At 41.5% G+C, this 23,736-nt stretch overlaps 1 protein-coding gene across 4 annotated transcripts in view; it reads right to left on the bottom strand.

Annotated features, from left to right (window-relative positions):
• pag1 (phosphoprotein membrane anchor with glycosphingolipid microdomains 1) overlaps positions 1 to 23,736 on the bottom strand; it is a 151,990-nt gene that overhangs the window by 29,295 nt on the left and 98,959 nt on the right. For all 4 annotated transcript variants that reach the window (XM_073039784.1, XM_073039794.1, XM_073039776.1 and 1 more), the window contains 3 exons: positions 8,428 to 8,634; positions 3,679 to 3,712; positions 336 to 426 (listed from right to left, as the gene is read on the bottom strand). In XM_073039784.1, coding sequence (XP_072895885.1) covers positions 336 to 426; positions 3,679 to 3,712; positions 8,428 to 8,576 — 274 coding nt within the window. In that variant the 5' untranslated portion in view covers positions 8,577 to 8,634. The remainder of the gene's footprint in view (positions 1 to 335; positions 427 to 3,678; positions 3,713 to 8,427; positions 8,635 to 23,736) is intronic.

Below are 23,736 nucleotides of genomic sequence, written 5' to 3'. Positions count from 1 at the left end.
TGAGTGTATTTGTTGACTCTTAAGTAAACAAACGGATGAGAGAAAATGGAGGGCTTAGATGGAGGGAAGGATTAGACTGAACTCGCATTCAGTTAAAAAGGCAAAGAGTCTGTACTTAGCTGTACTGCTCCATGTTTCTAAATTACACTATGCTGATGAAATGATGAAATGAATATTGGACAATGACAATGCTAAAATAATCAATATCAATGAAAATAAATGGCGACATTTTGACGACTTCCAGAAATGGACCATTAACCCACCCAGAGCTGTTAAAAATCTCCCCACCACAAACCATTTAAAATGTTATTTAATTATACCAGTTGCTGCCTTACCATCTCCATTTGTGAGGCTCTCAGTGTGACCATTTGCTGGAAGTTCACTTCTGAAGCTCACGAGATAACTGTTGGTATCCTTCTCTGAAGGCTGAAAAACATCGGCACAATTGATGTCACTATGCACTTTTCAAAAAACAGCTACAATAAGAAATTTGTTCCGCCACTTTTCTTTGAAAAATTTTACACTTGGGTGTGCTTAGGCTGACTGAAATTTTAAAAAAATCTTATACTGCAGGAATAAGATAGGTCTATATCAATTATTGCGCTTTTCAAAAATAGAAATGTTGCTATATAATTTTGCTTTGGTGTATCGATAGGTTCTTGTGCGGGTTTGGGTCATTTGAATGGAATTATAAAGTGATTCTGCAGATGCTGGATATCCAGAGTAATAGAGAATGCTGGTGGAACTCAGCAGATCGAGCAGCATTGGAGAGGAATAAAGATCAATGCTGCTTCTTTATGACAAGAAAGGAAGAGTGAAGATGCCAGAATAAGGTAGTGGTTGGGGGGAGGGGATGGAGTACAAGCTTTAAGGTGGTGGTCCTATCAGATTCCTTCTTCAGCCCTTTTCCAGCTATCACGTCCATGCTTCTTAGTTCATCCCCCTTCCTACCCCCCTCACCTGACTGCACCTGTATCACCTGTATGAGAGAGTGATATGACACAGAGATTCACCAGAAGTTTAAAGTAGTGAGTGGCAGGGGAAGGCCTGAGGAAATTAAAGGGGATCTGCTTGAATCTGACTGCCAGTGGTCTTGGTTTGTTGGAAGCCCCCTGTAAATCACGGTGCTGTTGTAAGATTGTTCTGAAAGTGCACATTTAATTTCTACTAAGGCAATGCACAACAATTTCCTCATTGTGCTGTGCTGTTCAATGCCCTTAGACCTGGCATTTGCACTTGGCAATTTGCAAATGAGTGCCCCATTGAATTTCTGGAACTGAAGTAAATGAAAAACAAAAACAAAAAGACCCCTCCTTTTCACATGTTTAATGCTCAAAGAAAAACTACATCATGTTTCATTGGAAGGAGACTGTAAGGCTTTTGGAGATAAAAATAAACTGCGGTATACTTGTTTAAATGCTAGGATATAGATTCTTGTAATACTCCAAGTGACAATTCAAAAATTAAATTGCAACACAGAGGTAAGAGAGATGGGAAATGCAATTGGAGATAAACTGGATGATTAACAAGCAATCTGGAGGAACGCAGCAGGTTGAGTAGAATCTGGGAAGAGGAAGGGAAATGGCAACATTTTGGGTCAAAACTCTGCGTCTCTGGATGGTGAATCAATCATTTTGTTCACTCTTTTGCTTCTCATAACTTGTGGAGCATCACGGTGGTGTGGCGGTTACAACGCTTTACAGCACCAGCGACCCAGGTTCAATTCCCACTGCCTCTATGGAGTCTGCATGTTCTCCTCGTAACTGCAGTGGGTTTCCACCAGATGCACTGGTTTCCTCCCACAGTTGTACCAGTTGGTAGGTTAATTGTCCCATGATCAGGCTAAGGTTAAACCTGGACTGCTGGGCGGCATGGCTCAAAGGGCTAGTAGGGCTTATTCCGCGCTGTATCGCAATAAATAGAAAATAAATAAATAAAAACTGGCTCAAAAGTCTGAGATAATTCACTTTGGAAGGTTGAATTTGAAGTCAGAATACAGTGTTAATGGCACGGTTCTTGGCAATGTGGAGGAACAGAGGGTTCTTGGGTTCACGTCCATAGATCCCTCAAACTTACCAACAAGTTGACAGGATGGTTAAGAAGGTATGGTATGGTGTGTTGGCCCTCGTTAATCATAGGGCTGAGTTCAATTACATTGCAGCTCTATAAATCCCTGGTTAGACCTCAAGTGGAATATTGTGTCCAGTTCTGGCCTCCTCATTATGGGAAGGATGTAGAAGCTTAGAGAGGGTGCAAGAGGAGATTCACCAGGGACTGGTTGGATTAGAAAGTATGTCTTATAAGGATAAGCTGAGCAAGCTTGAATTTTCTCTTTGGAGTGATGGTGGATGAGAGGTAACGATAGAGGTGTAAAAGATCATAGAGAGGCCTGGAATGTGTGGACTGTTCCTCAGGTGGAAATGGCTAATGTCCAGGGACATAGTTTTAACTTGATTGGAGGAAAGTATTGATGGGAGGGGGGTGTCAGAAATAAATTCTTTACACAGAGATTGGTGAGTGTATGGAATGCCTTGCCTGGTGTGGTGGAAGAGGCAGATGGATTAAGGGCATTTAGGAAACTCTTTGACAGGAACATGGATGACAGAAAATGGAGGGCAATGTACGAAAGAAGGGCTAGATTGATCTTAGTAGGTTAAAATGTCAACCGACACCCCATGGCCTGTACTGTGCTTAGCTTAGGCAGGGTTAATTAGGAATAGAAAATAAAAAGATAATAGGCACCAATAGTGACCAGGCACAGTGAAATTAATAAAATGTAACAGAAAAGTTCATATGTGGGGGTGGAGTTAGTGTGGAGGGAAGGGGAAGAAGAAAGAGATATAGAGCATGTTCAACGTAAAGTCATAGAGTCAAAGTACAGCACAGAAACAGGCTCTTTAGCCCATCTAGTCCGAGAGCACATCCAACGTAGTCATAGAAAAGTACAGCAGAGGCCTTTCACCTCATCTAGTCCAGTTAAACTGCCTACTCCCTTCAATCTACACCGATACCTCCATATCTATCCAAACTTCGCTTAAACATTGAAATTGGAGGCTGAATGTACCACTTGCACTGGCACACTCTCACAGCCCTCTGAGTGAAGAAGTTTCCCCTCATGTTCCCCTTAAGCATTCCATCTTTCACTCTTAACCCATGACCTCTAGTTGCAATCCCACCCAATCTCAGTGGGGAAAAAAAAATCACAAAGAAAATCTGCAGATGTTGGGAATACAAAGCAACACACACAAAATGCTGCAGGAACTCAGCAGATCAGGTAGCAGAAGGGTATTGCTCCAAAATTGAACTGTTTACTCTTTTCATAAATGCTGCCTGGCCTGCTGAGTTCCTCCAGCATTTTATACCTGCTGCTCAGTGGAAAATGCCCTCTTGCATTTATCCTATCTATATCCCTCATGAAGTTGTATACCTCTATCAAATCTTATCTCATTTAATGGATTCAGCAGGCTGCTGCTTTACTGTAAGGAAATGAGAATATGCAAATTAAATTAGAGATGCTGGGGACAGGGAGAGAAAAGGGGAAGGAAGCAGAGGCAAAAAGGAGAGAGGGAGAGAAAGAGGGCATTAAAATCAGTGCAACATCATTAGCTGAATGACTTATCCAGTGATGTACTACCGTATTTGATTCATAGAAAAATAAAAGTGTTGTAGAACACCTACCATGTTTAGTAGATTGTCATCCTTTTCTGAAGATCTGTCAGTAGAAGGACAAATTCATTGTTAGGTCATCAAATGTACTTAAATACATGTTTTGAAATAACAGTTAACCTTGGTCTTCCTTGCCCAGTGATAGTGGCGAAGTGTGCATTACAATAAAGCAGTTGTTTGAAAGCTCTATAATCTAACACAACAATCGACACATTAACAACCTCAAAGCATTAGTCGTTCACATGGTCCCAAACAATACTCCTTGTAAACAGGGATAATGATTTGAAAAAGAAAGTTCCTAGGTTTGGCTCTGACGCCATCCTTTTTACGCAAATTTGGAATTACATGCTGAGTCTGGATTATCTGATCGTTTGGGTAGGAATATTAAAGACAGGTGTACAGCCTATTGATCCAACTCATTCATGCTGCCCAAAATACTTGTTCTTAGTTTTTTTTGTGTAAGTGAAGAATGGCTGGGGATATATGTTGGTAAAAGTGTTACCCTAGCAAATAATAATAACCAAGTAAAACTCCCCACTGATAAAAACACTATGCTTTTGATTCTGTTGTGAGTACATTCCCTGGTTCCATAAGTACTACTGATGATAAATAAGTCTACAACTGCAATAATTAAACAGCTACAGGGGAAAAAAGGTGTATGTTTTCTGTATAGCTATTAACAGCTGTGTAATTCTATAGATATTCGAAACAACACACAGGTACATTGGCGATGATACATCTTTTGAAAATGAAAGCATACCTTCATCTTCCCTTCTGAAAAAAAATCACACTGAGATGGATTCAATTTAAAGGGATCACGATTATTAATTAACTTCAAGTTTGGTCACGATGAATAGCGTTTCCATTCCAGAAGAGTTTGTTCTGACCTTAAGTCAGTCATGTGTTGGGGCACATTTTCCATCCCTCTGTTGTCTGGGCAATAAGAGACTGAAAACAAAGCACCAAACGTTCCGAATACAGCCTAAACAAATCCCTCAGAGGAGAAAAATGGGGCAATATTTCTCTTTTTATTGTATTAATAAAAACACCTGATCGATGGGAGTAGGCAGTTTTAAATGGTTCAGCATGGGCTGAATGGCCCTGCACCTTTCTATGACTTTACACCAGTTCATTACTCAGAAGAGTTTTAAAAATGCAGATGTTAATGGGGTGATTAATGGAATGGACAAACTATCCTCTCTCAGTTGGTGCATTCACTGTTGAAATCTTTTTAAGGATACCATAACTTTACAGGATTTCTATTTTAAGCTAGTTAGTCTGACTTCTGGGGCCTTGGGAAATTCATCAGGTAAAATGAATGATAACCTGCTGTATCATGCCTTTATAATGGCTTGTTGGAAACAGCTATGCTTTGCTTGGAGCATTAGGCTAATCAAAGCAGCCAAAATTTCATTCCAATCTCCACAATTCCACCCCCCACCCCCGACACACTAGGATCATCAACCTTCCCAACACCCCTTCCATCTTAATATTCCTGATCTCTTAACCATACCCATTCCCTTCTCCATTATTTCCATCTCAAAAATGGGCCAAACTGATCCAGTTCTTGGACTGCCTCCTTTTCTGTAACATTGGTTCCTTATCAATACTTTGTGTATAAACACTCACTGGCCACTTCATTACACACACCTGCTCATAAATCCAAATATCTAATCAGCCAATCATGTGGCAGCAACTCAATGCATGAAAGCATGCAGACATGGTCAAGAGGTTCAGTTGATATTCAGACCAAACATTAGAATGGAAAGAAATGTGATTGAAGTGACTATGAGCATGGGATGATTGTTGGTGCCAGGTGGGAGGGTTTAGTATCTCAGAAACCGCTAATCTCCTGGGATCTTCATGTACATCAGTCTCTAGAGCAGGAGCTCCACAGACCCCCCAGTTAACAGTAAGACTCCATGGCATAAAAAAGGTTGGAAATCCCTGCTCTAGAGTTTATAGAGAATGGAGCAATAAACAAAAAAACATCCAGTGAGCAGCTGCTCTGTGTGTGAAAATGCTTTAGAGGAGACAGAGGAGAATGGCCAGACTAAATCAAGCTTACAGGAAGGTGGCTGTAACTCAAACACCAGTAGTGTGCAGACGATCATCTCTGAATGCACAGCACGTCAGATCTTGAAGCAGATGGGCTACAGAAGCAGCCGACCATGAACATGCACTCAGTGGAAGTACCTAATAAAATGACCACTGAGTGTGGAGCATAATCCATTTGAAGAAAAATCTAACTGTGGAAGAGCTTGTGCGTTGTCTGGATGCACCAGGTCATCCCACCCACAATCATTACAAACAAATTAAACATCCTTTTGGATGACTCCCTTCTGGAGATATGTACATATAATTTTAATGCATTTCCAGTATCTTTATCTTTTTGAATGCTATTGATTGTCATTATCTGTATATTGTACGCCTACTATGTCTATAATGGAGAAATTGTATTTGTTTGACTTCCGAAATCATTTGCATACTCATTGAATGATTACTCATGGGTGACTTTAACTTCTGCAAAAGTAATTGGACAATTCATTTTTACTTTTAACACAATAAAATACCAAATATACTTTAAGTACCAATGCCTGTACAATTATTCCTAGAGATGGAAATGTCTTGATGCCACACAATAGAGCTTAAATAAAAACTCAAAAGAATTGTAACACTAACATGAATCCTTATTGTAGATTGATGCACAGACATTTCAGTCCATTCAGTTATGGGATTGTGATGCTAAATTTGCCCACATGCTGGGATGCACGATAACCAGACTGGCATCTACTGCAAGACCGTATTGATAATCTCAAAAAGAAAAGGGCATTATAGACTTGCTACATCCATAAGCTCAAATTGTGTTCAGGGCAGATTTCACAAACCAGCAAGAGATTAATAGCAAATTATTAGAAGACCAGCCTCTCCTGCATAAGCTCTTTAATCTTCTGCCCACAATGTTTCAAAAAAACTCACTATAAACAAAGAAATCTAGGTCATGGTTCCCCTCGCTACAATGAGGAATCTTGGGAGTTAATTAAAATGAATTCACCCTGCTCTCCATTCTCAACGCCAGAGCAGAGGATACAGATTTGGAACTGCTGTATTCCTTAATTTCCACAATCCAGTTATTCTCCTTAGAATGATTATTTTCAGCTGGCTTTGTTTTTATATAAGAGGAGAGAAATATAAATGAATAAGCATTGCATTTCAGTGGAAAAGGTGAAGTAGCTAGATTAACATTACATAATTTCAAAAATACATAATCTCAATTCAAAGTCCCTACATGGACTCATCCCTAGCCTTTCCCCTTTGGATCTCTTTGCATCTTTAATTCTAGCCTGGTTTTAATTGGTTCACCAATATTGCGATGACTTCATCTGAATGAGCAGAGATGGATGAAGATTCTGAAAATATTTCACAAGGGTGCAGGGAATAGTAGAGGCTGATACACTAGGGACATTTATTTAAGAAAATCTTAGATAGGCACATGGATGATATAAATATGGAGGGCTACAACGTATGCAGGAGGGAAAGGCTAGATTAATCTTAGAGTTAGCTCAAAGGTTGGCACAATATTGTGGACTGAAGAGCCTGTACTGTAACATTCCGTTAAGTATCATTACTCACTGATAAAATAATAATTGGTACATGAATACTTTCCAGTAGTCAGCTGGCAAACAGGCATTCCTGAAATATCAGCATCTCAACTTTTCTTTCCTCTTCTCAAAGATGATGACTCCTGTTGGAGTACAAGTGAAAAGGCACCATGGGCTTCTGGTGCCTTGCAGGGACGTGGGCAAAGATGGGCCAAAGAGCCACTGAGCACATCAATTTTCCCATAGGCACGCTTTTAAACCATACATACTTAGTAAAAGGAATAGATACAGCAATGAACTGTGTGAGCAGAAATAGTCTCTTTGAGTGGCAAAGATAAAACGGATCAAAACCCAAGTTGGCGACTTGAAACAAAAGGAGCTGGTACACATTATAACTTTCACCATTGGTAATCTATAATTGGGTGGTGAGGTGGAGATACAGCTCTATCCAGAGGAGGTATGTAAGCGCTCCTTCCATCTGCTAGCTTGCAAGTCACTCTTGGGCAAGGTGTAGCACCTACTTAGCCCCCCGATCAGGGTCACATGAAGCCCCAGGAGCAGATGGTGGGTGGTTGAATGAGCAGCTGGTGCATACACAAGACCTGGTTATGAGACCATTGGCAACAGGCAGACAATCTCTGAAAAGTATTGATAGTGGCTGGGGTCACCCGTTTTCTAAAGACACTGCCAAAAAGGAGGCAATGGCAAACCACTTCTGTAGAAAAATTTGCCAAGAACAATTATGGTTGTGAAAAGACCATCATTGTCCATGTCATATGACATAGCACATAACAAACTCACTCATTTGCAAATCCCAAAGCATTATCCATACCATCTAGGATACTAAACTCTTTGGTCCATAGAAGGGTTATCAGGTTTCACACTTCCCTTTCTTTCCTGATCTTCCCATCCTTCAATCCCACTCTGAAGCCTGTTCCTTCAGCCACTTCCCACATCCTTGAATTATATTTTGGTTCTCATCCTGTGTACTGACCCAGTGACAGGCACCGATATCTGGAAAGTTACACGAATGTTACATTAAACAGAGGAAAAGCTGCTTATTGGGTTCTGAGGACCGACTGAAAACTGGGTAATGCATGATTTAGTAGAATAGGAAAGGATACACTTTATTTTGTTTGTTAAAATTAATTTATCTTACCCGTTGCAGCTACTGCACAAGAAAATGAAAACAGTCATGACCAAAAAGGCACAAGCAAAGGTAAACAGGCCCCAGAAAACAACTTGATATTGTCCACTGTCAAGAAACCCTGGGATAACGCCAACAACGTCAGGAGAATTTGGAGCCATTAGGAAGGCAGGAGGTTCCTATTACCAAATGACATCAGTGTAGAAATCTTCTTACAACCTGAAATATATAAAAAGCACAAAAAACATTCTGATTAGTAATCAGTCATACATGCAAATAGGAGTAGGAGAAGGCTTTTCAGAAAACCATGGCTGATCTTCTATTGCCCAAACCTCACATTCCTATCCTAGCTCCGTAATTCCTCAATTCTTTAGAACCAAACATTTGACGATAAATTAAATGTAATTACTGACCCTGCAGAGGGCATTGGGCTGGAGAATCCCAAAAGCTCACTATCCTTTATGTGAAGAAATTTCTCCTCATCTTAACTCTAAATGTCCTATGCTTTGAGAACGAACCCCAACTCTACACTTATTAACCAGGGGGAACATTCTCTCCAGATCTATCATGTTGCCCCCTATCATCTTTCTGAACTTGTATTACTGCAACATGGCTTCATACCCTTTACACTCAGTGCTACAACCAATAAAGGCAGGTCAGGCATGTCAGTTTTTTGTGTATTTGTACTTGTATCGCCACTTCCAAGGGGCTACAGACTTGCACCCCAAGATCCCTCTGTACGTCAATGCACCCAAAGGTCATACCAGTTACTGCACACTTTCCTCTTACATTTGATCTCCCAAAGCGCAACACTTCACAACTCTCCATATCAAACTCTTCAAATTCATAGCAACATTTTGATTGGCGTTGCTTTCATTTCCTGAAGGCAATCAGAGTTTGCTTGCCAAAGAGAACTGAAAAATGTATTCATACTTCAAGTGATTTTTATTTTAATGGTTACTCCAAACAATATCAGTTGTATGTGATAGGTGGTAAAGTTGAAGTCAACACAAAATGGTGGAGTTGTGGTTTGCTAGGATGGTTGTCAAGGGATTCAGCAGGATATAGATCAGTTGGAAATATAAGGCCACAAATGTCAGATGGGATGCCATTAATTGTAAATCCCACATCAAATCTCTTTGTGGCCTCTTACGAAACCACAACATTGCAAGCTTTGTGAAACCAACTATGTTCAACAAATGTGCACTGAAAATAGAAAATGACAGAATAACAATTTTGCAAAAGTACTTTGGCACTGGATGAGAGTACTTTAAAACACTGTCACATAACCTCAATGCAGAGTGCAATTAATGCATTGGAATCAGCTTGATTTACTTAAATCAAGATTTATCTTAATTTAACATATTTTTGAAGATGAATATGCTCCAGTTTTATATCTCTAGATTTATTCTCATTTGAACTTGCATTTTATAGACTTCCTGTTTGATGCATTTATTTTAAGTTAATAAGTTCAGTCACTTTGAAACAGGGAACATGCTTCACTGCCCTTAATCTCAATTTGAGAGGCCACCTCTGATTTTACACAAGTATATTTTTTGTATCCTTGAAAGTCCTTGTTGATGACCAGAATCATTTTAACAGCAGACTTATTTTTAGACTTAAGTTGAGACGATTATGTACAACTAGATTGTGGAAAGTTCAGAAGGGAGAAAAGGGGTAATTATTCTTCGAACTCTTTTTGCTGTTAAAGTACTTAAATGAAGCATCTTTAATGAGGAAGACATTCAGATGGCAGCTGGCTATTACTGTATAACTATCTGAATACAACTTACATATGCTGTGTATTTTGCATATATATTAACACTTTAATCTTTCAAATAAATTTTATATATTAATATATTAAAGAGATGATTTTTAATGGTCTCTAAATGTCCAATGATAAATATTTTTAAAGAGGCAGTTACCTGTTTAAGGGTTGAGACTTCAGCTGTACAGAAGTTTGAATTCACAAAGTTAAATGACAGAATCAGAATCAGGTTCATTATGCCATATGCTGTGAAATGTGTTGTTTTGTGGCAGCAGTACAGTGCAAGACATAAAAATTACTATAATTTCAAATAAATAAATTGTGGAAAAGAGGAGTATCAAGTTCATGGACCGTGCAAAAGTCTGATGGCAGAGGGGAAGTTGTTCCTAAAATGCTGAGTATGGGTGTTCAGGCACCTGTATCTCCTACCCAATGGTAGTACTGAGAATAATGAACTACGCAGCAAATCCTTTTAAGTTTCTACCACTCCAGCATCAACGTATTCTCAGTTCCATTCTAGTGCAAGCGTTACACAACCTGAAGTTGTGATGAACAGGCCACTTTGAATACCATGCTGATATGGCAGGTAATTGCTTAAACTAGGCTCAAAAGGTTTGAGGATGGAGCTTTGTTTGCCACACGTACATTGAAACAAAGTGAAATGCATTACGTGCCTCAAATCAAATTAGTGAGGATTGTGCTGGACAACCTGCAAGTGTCACCACACATCTAGATCCAATGTGGCAAGCTCACAACCATTGTTGTATGCCTTTGGAACGTTGGAGGAAACTGGAGCACCCAGGGGTCAACCGGCATGGTCAGGGAGAGAACTCCTTACAGGCAGTGGAGGGAATGGAGCCATAGTCTTACAGCCGACACAGGAAAGCAGTGCGCTAACTGTTACTCTACCGCACTGCCCACATACTCTAGTGTCCAGAGTTTGCTTAAAGCCCCAGTGGGGGTGCAAAGGGAGTTGGGAATTCTGGGGCAGGATTTCCAAAAGGTTAACTTGCCGGCTGAATCAGTAGTTAGGAAAGCTTATTCAACGTTACTATTCATTTCAAGAAGACTAGAATATAAAAGCAGGGAAGTAATGCTGAGGTTTTATGAGACTTTGGTCAGACCACATATGGAGTATCGCAAACAGTTCTGGACCCCATATTTTTAAAAATAAAGATGTCCAATACTGGGTGAACGAGTAGTCTTTGGGGTACTGCGTCTGTAAGTATTAATACTTTGCTGCACGCTTGAGTGCTCGGTAGAGGGTACAGATGATTTTTTTCCTGGTGGGGGAGGGAGTTTGCTGCTGCTTATGTGTGAGAGGGGGAGCTGGGGGGGCTTTGGGGTTCTAACATTTAAAAATTGTTCATTCTTTGGGGCACTCTGCTTTTGTGGATGTTTGCAAAGAAAAAGAATTTCCGTATGTATATTGTATACATTTCTCTGACATTAAATGTACCTACTGAAACCTATACAATACTTAAAGTGAAGGTTGATATGTTTTTTTTTAATAAAGGCATCAATGTTTATGGGAAGAAGGCAGGAGAATGAGGCTTAGAGGAAAAATAAATAGCCATGATCAAATGATGGAGCAGGCTTGATTAGCGGAATAACCCAATTCTGTGCCCATGTCTTACGGATTTTCCTTATCATCGCTAATGCTTATAGTAATATATCTCATCTAGAGTTATTTAGCAAGGAATCCATAGATTTCTGGCTAACATCAGGACTTCATAAAAAACTGGAAAACGTGAACTTTATCATAGGAAACACTTGCGGCACAGGGCTGGGTGATAAGCTACCTGTCCTATTCGTTTTACACCTAAGATGGTGTGGCTCAGTCCAGCTCCAGCACCATATTCAAGTTTGCTGATGACACCACTGTTGTGGGCTGTGTCAAAGCTGGTGGTGAATCAGCATACAGGAGGGAGATTGAAAATCTGGCTGAGTGGTGTCGTAACAACAACCTCTCACTCAATGTCAGCAAGACCAAGGAGCTGATTGTTGGCTTCAGGAGAAGGAAACCAGAGGTTCGTGAGCCAGTCCTCATCGGAGCATCAGAGGTGGAGAGGGTCAGTAACTTTAAATTCCTGGGTGTCACTATCTCAGAGGACTTGTCCTGGACCCATCATATAAATGTAATTGCAAAGAAAGCACAACAGCGCCTCTACTTCCTCAAGAGTTTGGGGAGATTCAAAAACTTTGACAAACTTCTATTGATGCGTACTGGAGAGTGTACTGACTGGCTGCATAATTGCCTAGTGTGGGAAAACCAATGTCTTTGAATGGAAAGTCCTACAAAAGGTAGTGGTTTTGGCCCAGTACATCAAGGGTAAGTCCCTCCCAACCATTTCTAAGACTGCAAAAAGGTAGTTCCACTCTATGCTTTCTCCGCATCAAGGGAGATAACACATTCAGGAGTCCCAGTTGGAGCTGAGTATAAAATATTAAATAGACGCTGAATGTTAAAAAAAGGGAGACGGTTTTTAATAAAGCCTGTTTGGTCATCAGAGATAATGGAGGGAATAATGGTTTCTAATCTATGAGCCAACACTTTAGCTAAGATCTTTACATCAACATTGAGCAGAGAGATCGGCCTGTACGAGGAACACTCTGTCGGGTCTTTGCCCTTTTTTAAAAGAAGAATAATAGATGCCTCATTGAAAGAGGGTGGCAATTTGCCGTAATTAAACGAGTCAGATAATACTGAAAGTAACTGAGGAGAAAGAGGTGAAGAGAATGATTTATAAAATTCTACAGGGAACCCATCAGGTCCAGGAGATTTCCCCGAGGACAGTGCAGAAATTGCAAAAGATATTTCTTCTGGTGATATAGGCGCATTGAGTTTATCCCTCCCAACCATTGAGCATATCTATATGAAACACTGTTGTAAGAAGGTGGCATCCATCATCAAAGATCCCCACCAGCCAGGCTATCGTTTATCTCACTGCTGCCATCAAGCTAAAGGTACAGGAGCCTCAGGACTCGCACCACCAGGTTCAAGAACAGTTACTACCCCTCAACCATCAGGCTCTTGAACAAAAGAGAATAACTACACTCATCTATTGAGATGTTCCTACAACAAATGATCTCACTTTAAGGATTCTTTATCTTGTTTTTCATGTTCTTGCTATTTATTTATATTTGCATTTGCACAGTTTGTTGTCTTCTCTGCTCAACTTGATCGTTTATTGATCCTGCAGGATAAAGAATCTCAGGGTTGTATTTGGTGATGCATAGTTACTCTGATAATGAAACTTACTTTGAACTTCAAATTGTATTCAAAGTAGTTCAGTTGTGTAAAAAATAGTCTTATAACATGACATTAAATTGGAGTCTAGAACAAATGAAAATGAATTCAAAGGACTGTAATGAATTACTGGGCTAAAGTTAGGACAGCTTGAATGATATCATATGAAATAGGCCACATAACAATTCCACAATGATTTAAGAAATTCAGAAAAATGCTAGGGGATACTGGGACCTAGCTGGATGGATACATTTAGGTAAGTTGAGTAACCTTTTCTGTAATTATATTGAAAATATTACCCTTTTCAAGGATCCTGAATCTGTCAGTCTGATTACAAGCAAAAAATACTTTCTTCCACAAGAATGGGGTTAAGACCACACGATATACAGTAGGAGTAGAAGTAGGCCATTTGGTCCATCGAGTCTGCTCTGCCATTTTATCATGGCTGATCAATTTTTCCTCTCAGCCCCAATCTTTTGCCTTCTCCCAGCATCCATTCATGCCCTGACCAATCAAGAATCTATCAACTTCTGTCTTAAGTATATGTAAAAACTTGGCCTCTAATGAATTCCACAGATTCACCACTCTCTGGCTAAAGAAATTCTTCCTCATCTCCATTCTAAAAGGACGCCCCTCTATTCGGAGGCTTGTGTCTTAGACTCACCTATCATAAGAAACATCCTCCCCACATTCACCCTTTCAAAGCCTTTTGCCATTCAATAAGTTTCAATTAGGTCACCCCTCATTCTTCTGAATACTATTGAAAACAGCCCCAGAGCCAAACGTTCTTCATGTGACAAGGGGTGAAATCCAGGAATGATCTTCATGAACCTCCTTTGAAACCACTGAAGTTTCAGAATGTCCTTTCTAAGACAAGGGGCCCAAAAACTGCTCACAATACTCCAAGTGAGGCCTCAACACTTCATCCTTGCTTTTATATTCCAATCCTCTAGAAAAGAATGCTAATATCACATTTGCCTTCCTCACCACAGACTCAGCTTGCAATTTACCCTTCAGAGAATCCTGAACAAGGACTCCCAAGTCCCTTTGCACCTCAGTTGTTTTTGTATTTTCTCTCCATTTAGAAAATTGTCTACCCTTTTATTTCTTACACCCAGGTGCATGACCATTTACTTCCCAACATTGTATTCCACCTGCAACTCCTTTGCCCATTCTCTTAATCTGTCCAATTCCTCCTGTAGCCTCTCTACTTCTTCAAAATTACCTGACCCTCCATCTATCTTTGTATTGTCTGCAAACTTTGTCACAAAGCCATTAATTCTGTCATTCAAATCATTGGCACGTAATGTAAAAGGAATTGGGCCCAACAAGGACCCCTGTGGTACACCACTGGTCAGTGGCAGCCAACCAGAAAAGGCTCTCTTTACTCCCACTCTTGGCCTTCTGTCATTCAGCCACTGCTTTATCCATTCTAGAACCTTTCCTGTAATACCATGGGCACGTAACTTGTTAAAGCAATCTCATGTGTGGCACCTTGTCAAAGGCATTCTGAAAATTCAAGTACACAACATCAACAGATTTGACGGGTAAGATTTTCCCTCGAGGAAACTGGCTGACTACGGCCTATTTTATCATGTGCCTCCAAGCACCCTGAATCCACAACCTTAACAAACAACTCCAACATCTTCCCTATCACTGACTTCAGGCTAACTGATCCATCAGTTCCCTTCTGAGTTTTCTGGAACCATTAAGGAATGGGATCAGCCATGATGAAATGGTAGAGCAGTCTTGATGGGCCAAAAGGCCCCATTCTACTCCTATGTCTTAATGGTCTTATAACAAAAATAAAACTGTGGTCATTCTTATTCAGTAGCCAAAGTTAGAATAAAAACACAATGCTCAAAAGAATGGAATGGACTAGATGGGCTGAAGGGTCTGTTTATATGCTGTATTTTTCTATAACTAAGACTCTAAAGTGTTGTAAAGATCATTGCTCCAAAATTAATCTTGATTAGTAGTGCAGCGGCTGTTTTACAGCAATTTGTTGTTGCTTTAGAGAAAGAAACCATTGCTGGAATTATGCTGCTGACAGTGCGCTGGTTGAGTGGAATCTGCATTAGAGGCAGCTGCACCAATGGAAACTAAGAAACCCATAAGCTGCATTTATTTGTTACAGATGGCTAAGCCAGGAAGAAAGTTAGCTTGTACTGGAGAAACGCCACCAGCTTAGCTGCCAATAATTACAATATATCCAAGCCAGATAGGACATCGAGGAAACCAAGCCAGTTAAATACTGGGTGAACATTTTTGTTGTCACTGAATTGGCCAATTAGGGTGAATGGTTTGTAGAGAACCATTGACAATGAGCAGAGAGTGGGCCAAGTGTGGCACATTGATGTGAGAGATAGCAGGCTAAATAGGAAATCAGAAATTCAGGAGCTAATTGTGGGCATGTTTCTTTTCCAAAGAGTAGGGAAAGGTTTTTGGGTGGTTGGAGGTTAGAGGCACATGGGATATAAGCAGAGTTCAGAGTCCCAAAGATCAATCATACAAACTCTTTACCGTTAGCAACCATCTAACATTCCACACCTCTAACTTATGTCCTGGCAATTTCCAGCTACCCTGGAAATGATTTGCAAGTACACAGCACCAGAGCTCCACGTCCACTTTAAAACATTTGCTATTAAAAGCTCAAACAGCTTGTGAAGTATTAAAGCTGTCCAGAATTAACTTTCTTGATATTGAATCTCTGTATTACTCAACATCAGATCTCTATTCATCCAGTATTCTGAGTTATGATTTATCCCATGAAGATTTAATTTGAAAGCAATCCAAGTCACAAAACAATCAATCACACTCACACACACAATTACCCAGTATTATTGTGTGATCAATGAATACCATTGCTAATACCTCCTTCACTTTAAACAGAGCCAATTACATAACTGGCTCTGGCATATATTGGGAAAACTGGCATGTATCACACATGAAAACAACAAAGGCAGTTTACTTAATTGCATAATATACATTCTTAAATGAACTGGACAACATTTATGTAGAAGTGATAAACTTGTCCACAAATCTTTATTTTTAAGAAAATGCAAACTTGATACCAGTTTAGATTATGATGGGTACTTCAATTTAGTGAAAAACAACTGCTCTTAAAGATCGTTAAGAGCCAAAGTAAATTGCTTCTGCATGCTCTGCATATCTTGTTCCACTTTCTGCGTATCGAGAGGCACTGCTGCCACTGAGTGTCTGCAAATGGAATCACACCAGCTGCATTATTAGACACAGGCTGACCACAACTTGGATCCTCCATTCACTTCCAATCCCACAGATCATTGCTGACGTTCTGCTTTTAACAGAGAGTGGTCTTTATTCAGCTTCATGGTGAACCTGACACTTCGACTCTCAATTAACAGAGGTTTAATTGAGGTTTTTGTTATAATGTTATCACATTTGTTGTCGCGTCTATTGCTCCTTGCTAGTTGCCCTGGGAAATCGATAGAAGACTACCTGTAAGTACGTGGAATTTCCACCAAACTGGTGCAGCCGTAAGTCTATGCATTTATGCTCAGTAGCCACTTTATTAGGTACAGGAGTGGAACCTGGTGTGGTCCTCTGCTACTGTTGTCCATCCACTTCAAGGATCAACATGCTGCAAGTTCAGAGATACTCTTCTGCACACCATATTGGTGTTGGGTGGAGGGAAATAGAGATACTGAGCTAGTGACATTGACTGCACCTTGGATGAGAACTTTAAGTACTGCTTAAGTATTGAATTGAATTGACTTTATTACTTACATCCTTCATATACGCGAGGAGTAAAACTCTTTATGTTATGTCTCTGTCTAAATGTGCAATTTATAATAATTTATAATTATGTACAACAGGGCAGTCAATATAACATATAAATACAATAACATCAGCTTGAGTTCATCAGTCTGATGGTCTGGTGGAAGAAGCTGTCCCAGAGCCTGTTGGTCCTGGCTTTTATGCTGTGGTACCGTTTCCCCAATGGTAGCAGCTGGAACAGTTTGTGGTTGGGGTGACTCAGGTCCCCATTGCTCCTTCGGGCCCTTTACACACACCTGCCTTTGTAAATGTCCTGAATAGTGGTAAGTTCACATCTACAGATGCACTGGGCTGCCCACACCACTCTTTGCAGAATCCTGCAGTTGAGGGAAGTACAGTTCCCATACCAGGCAGCGATGCAGCCAGTCAGGATGCTCTCAATTGTGCCCCGTAGAAAGTTTTTGGGATTTGGAGGCCCATACCAAACTTCCTCAACTGTCTGAGGTGAAAGAGGTGCTGTTGTGCCATTTTCACCACACAGCTAGTGTGTACAGACCACGTGAGATCCTCAGTGATGTGGATGCCAAGGAACTTAAAGCTGTTTACCCTCTCAACCCCAGATCCATTGATGTCAATAGGTCTGTCTCCGTTCCTCATGTAATCCACAACCAGCTCCTTTGTTTTTGCAACATTGAGGGAGAGGTTGTTTTCTTGACACCACTGTGTCAGGGTAATTACTTCTTCTCTGTAGGCTACCTCATTATTATTTGAGATTAGGCCAATCAATGTAATACTATCAGCAAATTAGCAGATTGGAGGTGTGGGTGGTGACACAATCATGAGTATACAGAGAGTAAAGGAGGGGGCTTAGGACACAGCCCTGAGGGGCACCTGTGTTGAGGGTCAGAGGGGCAGAGGTGAAGGAGCCCACGCTTACCACCTGCCGGTGACCTGACAGGAAGTCCAGGATCCAGCTGCACAAGGGTGAAGGCCGAGGTCTCTGAGCTTCTTGTCGAGGCGGGAATGGGGGTGGAAATCATGGTATTGAATGCCGAACGGTAGTCCAAGAACAGCATTCCCACATAAGCAACCTTCTTCTCCAGGTGTGTAGAGTTGTGGCTATTGCATCATCGATCAATGGTTGTGTCGGTAGGTGAACTGGAGGGATTCCAGTGTGGGTGGTAGTGTGCAGCAGATATAGTCCTTGACCAGCCTCTCAAAGCATTTGCTTATTATTGAGGTGAGTGCGACAGGACGCCAGTCATGTGAATACATTGCTCCTCTGTAGAGAGATTTAAGTGCACCAAGTTCCTGGGACCTCTCCTGGTCCCTTAATATCGCCTCCCTGAACAAGGAGGACTTCACTTCCTAAGGAGATTGGGGGACTCTCCACCTCCCATCTTAACTGCATTTTACAGGAGCACCGTTGAGAGCACCCTTCCAAGTGGCATCTCTATCTGGTATGGGAACAGCCAAACATTGGACTGGATCAGAAGTCCTTACAAAGGACTGTGAGAATGGTTGAGAGGATCATAGACATCACAGACCCTAACCACCCATCAGAGACATTTATTGGGAGCGCTGCATATGCAGGGCTCTTAGTATTATTAAGGATCCCACCCATCCATCCAGCATCCTCTTTAAACTTTCTACCGTCAGGCAGGAGAGTCCAATGCATAAAAACAAGAACGGTTAGAATGAGAAACAGTTTCTTCCCCCAGGCCATTAGGCTTCTGAACTCCCTGCTGCATTGTATTCAAAGTGTCACTAGTTAATCTGATATTTAATTTATTCACCTTAGTTTGTTTATTCATGTGTAATCCATCTGTAGATTTCATCCTTATTTTCATAAGTTATTATGTGTTACGTGTGCTTTGCATCCTGGTTCAGAGAAACATCTCATTTGACGGTATATGTGTATATAATTAAATGACCATAAACTTGACTTGACTAAGGTTTAGTTGCACTGTGCCAAAAGGATGTCTCATTGTAATTTTCCCTTTAGATTGCATATGGTCCACTCATGGACTTTAAGCTAAGTGACAATGCACAAAGAGGAAATGGCCATGTCCAGAACTATATACACCCAGTGGCCAGTTTATTAGGGGCACCTGCTCATTAATGCAAATAGCTAATCGACTAATCATGTGGCACCAATTTCAATGCATAAAAGCACACTGACATGATCAAGAGATTCAGCTGTTGCTCAGAACAAACAACAGAATGGTGAGGAAATGTGATCCAAGTGACTTTGACCATGTACATGCCAGACGAGATGAATTGAGTATCTCAGAAACTGCTAGTCTCCTGGGATTTTTCAGGCACAACAGTCTCTAGACTTTACAGAGAATGATGCGAAAACCATCCAGTGAGCCACAGTTCTGTGGGTAAAACTGCCTTGCTATTAAGAGAGCTCAGAGGAGAATGGCCAGACTGGTCCAAGCTGACAGGAAGGTGACAGTAACTCAAATAAGCATGTGTTACAACAGCGGTGTGCAGAACTTACAACATGTTGGACCTTGAAGTGGATGGACCACAGCAGCAGAAGACTACACCAGGGTCCACTCCTGTACCTAATAAAGTGGCCACTGAGTGTAAATGCACAGACCTACGGATGCACCGATTTGATGGAAATTGCATGTACTTACAGACATTTACTGAAGAGACTTTCAGATATCTGCAAATATTCTCCTTACTGAAGATTACAGCTGACCATGTAGAGATCTGTAAAATTAAGAAGTGCACTGAAAGGATAAACAGAGTAATTTTCCTTGGACAGGTGAGTCTAGAACGAGAGGGCAGAGGTTTAAGGTGAGAGGGGAGAGATTTGACAATGCTTCCCTAGAGTATAATAGTTATCTGGAACAAGCTGCCCAAAGAGATGTAGTAGCAGATACAATTACAGCATTTAAGGGAGATCTGGACAAGCACTTAGAACATTGGAGAGATGTGGGCCTAATGGGATTTGCGTGGACAGTCAGTATGGTTGAGCTGTGCTGAATGAGCCTGTTTCTGTGCTGTATAACTGACTTAATATGAAAAATGTCTCAACCCTGCTTTTGCATACACCGTGTTAACTTGTCAGCAAAATTAAGCTTTCGGAAAATGCTGAGGTGCTGGAATTTACTGGTGGCAGTATTGCTGAAACGCAGAAAAATATGGCTGGTTTGAGGTGGTCAGCAGCAGAAACATTACAATCATTGTGAATTTCTTTGCTGAACGATAACACCAGACTCATTACACTGTACTGGAGACAAATCAGAAAACGGAATCATCACCTGGAAATCCTGCTCCATGTCAAACACAATTTTGACATTAAGAAATCAAAGAACACTGCAGACAAACAGACATCTGGACTGTTCAGGCTGTGCTGGTTCTTTGAAAAGCAGGGTCATAAAGAAAGCTTTTGGCGCATTGCCCTTTATAAATCAATGTACTGTGTATAGGAGATGGCATGTTATGTTGAATCAAGATGTACAAACAAGTTGGATGAACTCAGCAGGTCGGGCAGCATCCGTTGAAATGAGCATTTCAATGGATGCTGCCCGACCTGCTAAGTTCATCCAGCTTGTTTGTATGTCTTGATTTGACCACAGCATCTGCAGTGTACTTTGTGTATGTTATGTTGAAGTCGTGTAAGACATTGGTGAGGCCTAATTTGGAGTATTGTGTGCAGTTTTGGTTCCCTACCTGCAGGAAAGATGTAAATAAGGTTGAAAGAGTACAGAGAAAATTTACAAGTATGTTGCCAGGTCTGGATGACCTGAGTTATAAGGAAAGATTGAATAGGTTAGGGCTGTATTCTGTAGAACATAGAAGATTGAGAGAAGATTTATGTGAGGTATACAAAATTATGAGGAATGTAGATATGGTAAAAGTAAGCAGGCTTTTTCCGCTGAAGTTGGGTGGGACTACAACCAAAGGTCATGGGTTAAGGGTGAAAGGTGAGAAGTTTAAGGGGAGCAGGAGGGGAAACTTCTTCACTCAGAGGGCCGTGAGATTGTGGAATGAGCTGGCAGCACAAGTAGTGCATGCGAGCTCGATTTCAATGTCTAAGAGAAGTTTGGATAGATACATGGATGGCAGGGATATAGAGGGCTACGGTCCTGGTGCAAGTTAGTTGGAGTAGACAGTTTAAATGGTTCAGCATGGACTAGACAGGCTGAAGGGCTCGTTTCTGTGCTGTTATTTTCTATGACCCTATGTGCAGTTGTGCACACATCACTCCTTGACCAGAAACCTTCCACAATAAAATGCCCATTTTAATGTGACTTTTGAAAACGAACTTCAACTTTAGAGGTTGATGCTGACAACTCAATGAAAGAATTTCTAGTATGTTCCCTTTAGCGCTCTTGCCAGTGGTTCTGAGCCCTTCACGTGCAGAGACCAGTGACCACAGATCATTATCGCATCAGCCGGAAGGAATATTTTCTGCTTCATTAAACTCTCATCTCCATTTAAACATACGCGATTGAATCTTAAATTTCTTCATACAAAGATGACATTCTAACCTTTCCGAGCTCTTAATCGAAATCATTCAGCTATATTACACTGCGGGGCCCTCGCTTTCCTGAATGTGGATCCTACAATTGCCCACAGCTTGAGTTGGATCCTTTCAGCTCGAAGATTGCTTGCCCATTTGCAGCATTCAGAGGAGAAGGGAGGAGCCAGCAGCTTTTTGGGGAGTTGTTTTTCACTTCCGGGGTTCCTGACCCAGTTGTTTTTTTTTTAAACATAAAAGAGAAACAGGCTAGAGTGGTGCATCCATGCTGGGGATTTAAATGCCACGACTGACACAGGTGCTGAGGCTTTGGTGATAGGCACATGAGCAGGTGAGTACAGGTGAGGTTCTTCGTAGAATTGTTCCCATTAGAGTAGCTGGGAGGTCAGTTAGGACAGTGGTCTGTGGGAGATCGGGGAGACTACCCGTGTACCTGCCGCAGCTCCTGGCAGAACGTGCGCTGTAGTCATATATACTTAGGATTGTCCGGGGTGCTGACTGCAGCATAGAGGAGTTAAGTGAGGTGCTTACAGCCACAGTTCAGGCAGCAGCTCGCTGACGGATCACCAGGATAGATGAGGAGTAGAGACGGTCGATGGCAAACTCCTTGTAGGGAACGGTGAATTCACGACTCTGGAGTACAGCAGAGAGAGAAAGGGGGACGGAGCATGAAGATGTGAGATAAAGGGAGCACCTACAGGGTTGGTACCAGGCAGTGGAAGTCTGTAACAGGCTCACCTGGTCAAAACCACAAACTGTAAGCTAAAGTGAACCCACGTCCCGTAACTACCCTAGCAAAAACTTCAAAAAAAACCTCCAGGAAGCTCGACATAGTACACAAGGTAAAATTGGAACTGCACACAGCTCACGTAGCATATTGGTTCTGAAGCTTGAGACTGCAAAAGCTTACCCCACTATGCATACATAGCACAAGTGCGGTACAGATGATTGGGGGGGGGGGGGGTTAGAATGTAGATGAGAGGTAGTTTAAGAATAATGAAATTGTTGAATGGGGAAGTATTCGTTTTAGGGGGAGTGACTCTTCTATTGATGTCAGCTTGTAATAAAGAGGAAGTTTATTCTGAAATTAAATGCCAGACTTCTTTCCGTCTACAGAAAGTGCTGAATGCCCCTGTGGCCGTTCCCCTCAGCAACAAGTCTGCACCATCGGTCATCCATCACTTTGGATACAGCTGGGAATGGATGACCAAACAGGGCACAGCCACTGCCAGCAGGTCAGGGTAGAGTCAGGCAGAGCGATAGCAAGAGGGGGACAAATGGGAGATCCTGTAGCTGCAAAAGGGGCACCGGGGTGGTGTGTTGCCACCTGCGATGTCTCACAGTGGCTGCAGAACATTCTCGGAGAACTTGAGCAGCCAGATGTTGTGGTGCATGTCATCGCTAAAGACACGGGCACCATGCTATTACCGCTCGGGCCATCGAGAATTTGGAGTTCAAACCCAGTGTCCTCTGTAAGGAGTCCCTATACGTACTCCCTGTAGAGTGCACGAGTTTTCTCTGGGGCCTCCAGTTTCCTCCCACTGTCCAAAGGCATACCAGGGAGGTCATTGTAAATTGTGCTGTGATTAGGTTAGGGCTAAATCGGGGATGTCAGGAGCTGCTGGGCAGTGTGGTTCACAGGGCCTAGTCCACCCTGTATCTCTAAAAGAAAAACGGGGAAAGAGGTCCTACACAGGGAGTATAGGCAGTTAGGAACACAGCTGAAAATTATTCCTGAGGCCACGTGCTAGTCAGGGTAGGAATAGCTGTGGCAGGGGCTCAGGCTCCTGGACCACTGGAACCTCTTCTAGGTGACCTGAACAAGGAGGATGGGTTGCTCCTTAACTACAGGAGAAATAACATCCTGGTTGGGAGGTTTGCTGGTGTTACTAATTTGACAAGGGATGTGAATCAGAGCAGCAGGTTAGAATGTGGAGGGATTGACCAGGAAGGACAGGCAGGAGCAAGGTAATAGACACAATGGGACGGGCAAGTTGAAGTGTGTGTATTTTAAACGCTAGGAGCATTAAACGTGTAGGTGAT

The sequence above is a fragment of the Hemitrygon akajei genome, chromosome 1 (assembly GCF_048418815.1).
Source record: "Hemitrygon akajei chromosome 1, sHemAka1.3, whole genome shotgun sequence".
Lineage (NCBI taxonomy): Eukaryota > Metazoa > Chordata > Chondrichthyes > Myliobatiformes > Dasyatidae > Hemitrygon > Hemitrygon akajei.
The sequence above is the reverse complement of the archived record's forward strand: the minus strand, read 5'-3'. Positions and strand labels throughout refer to the sequence as shown.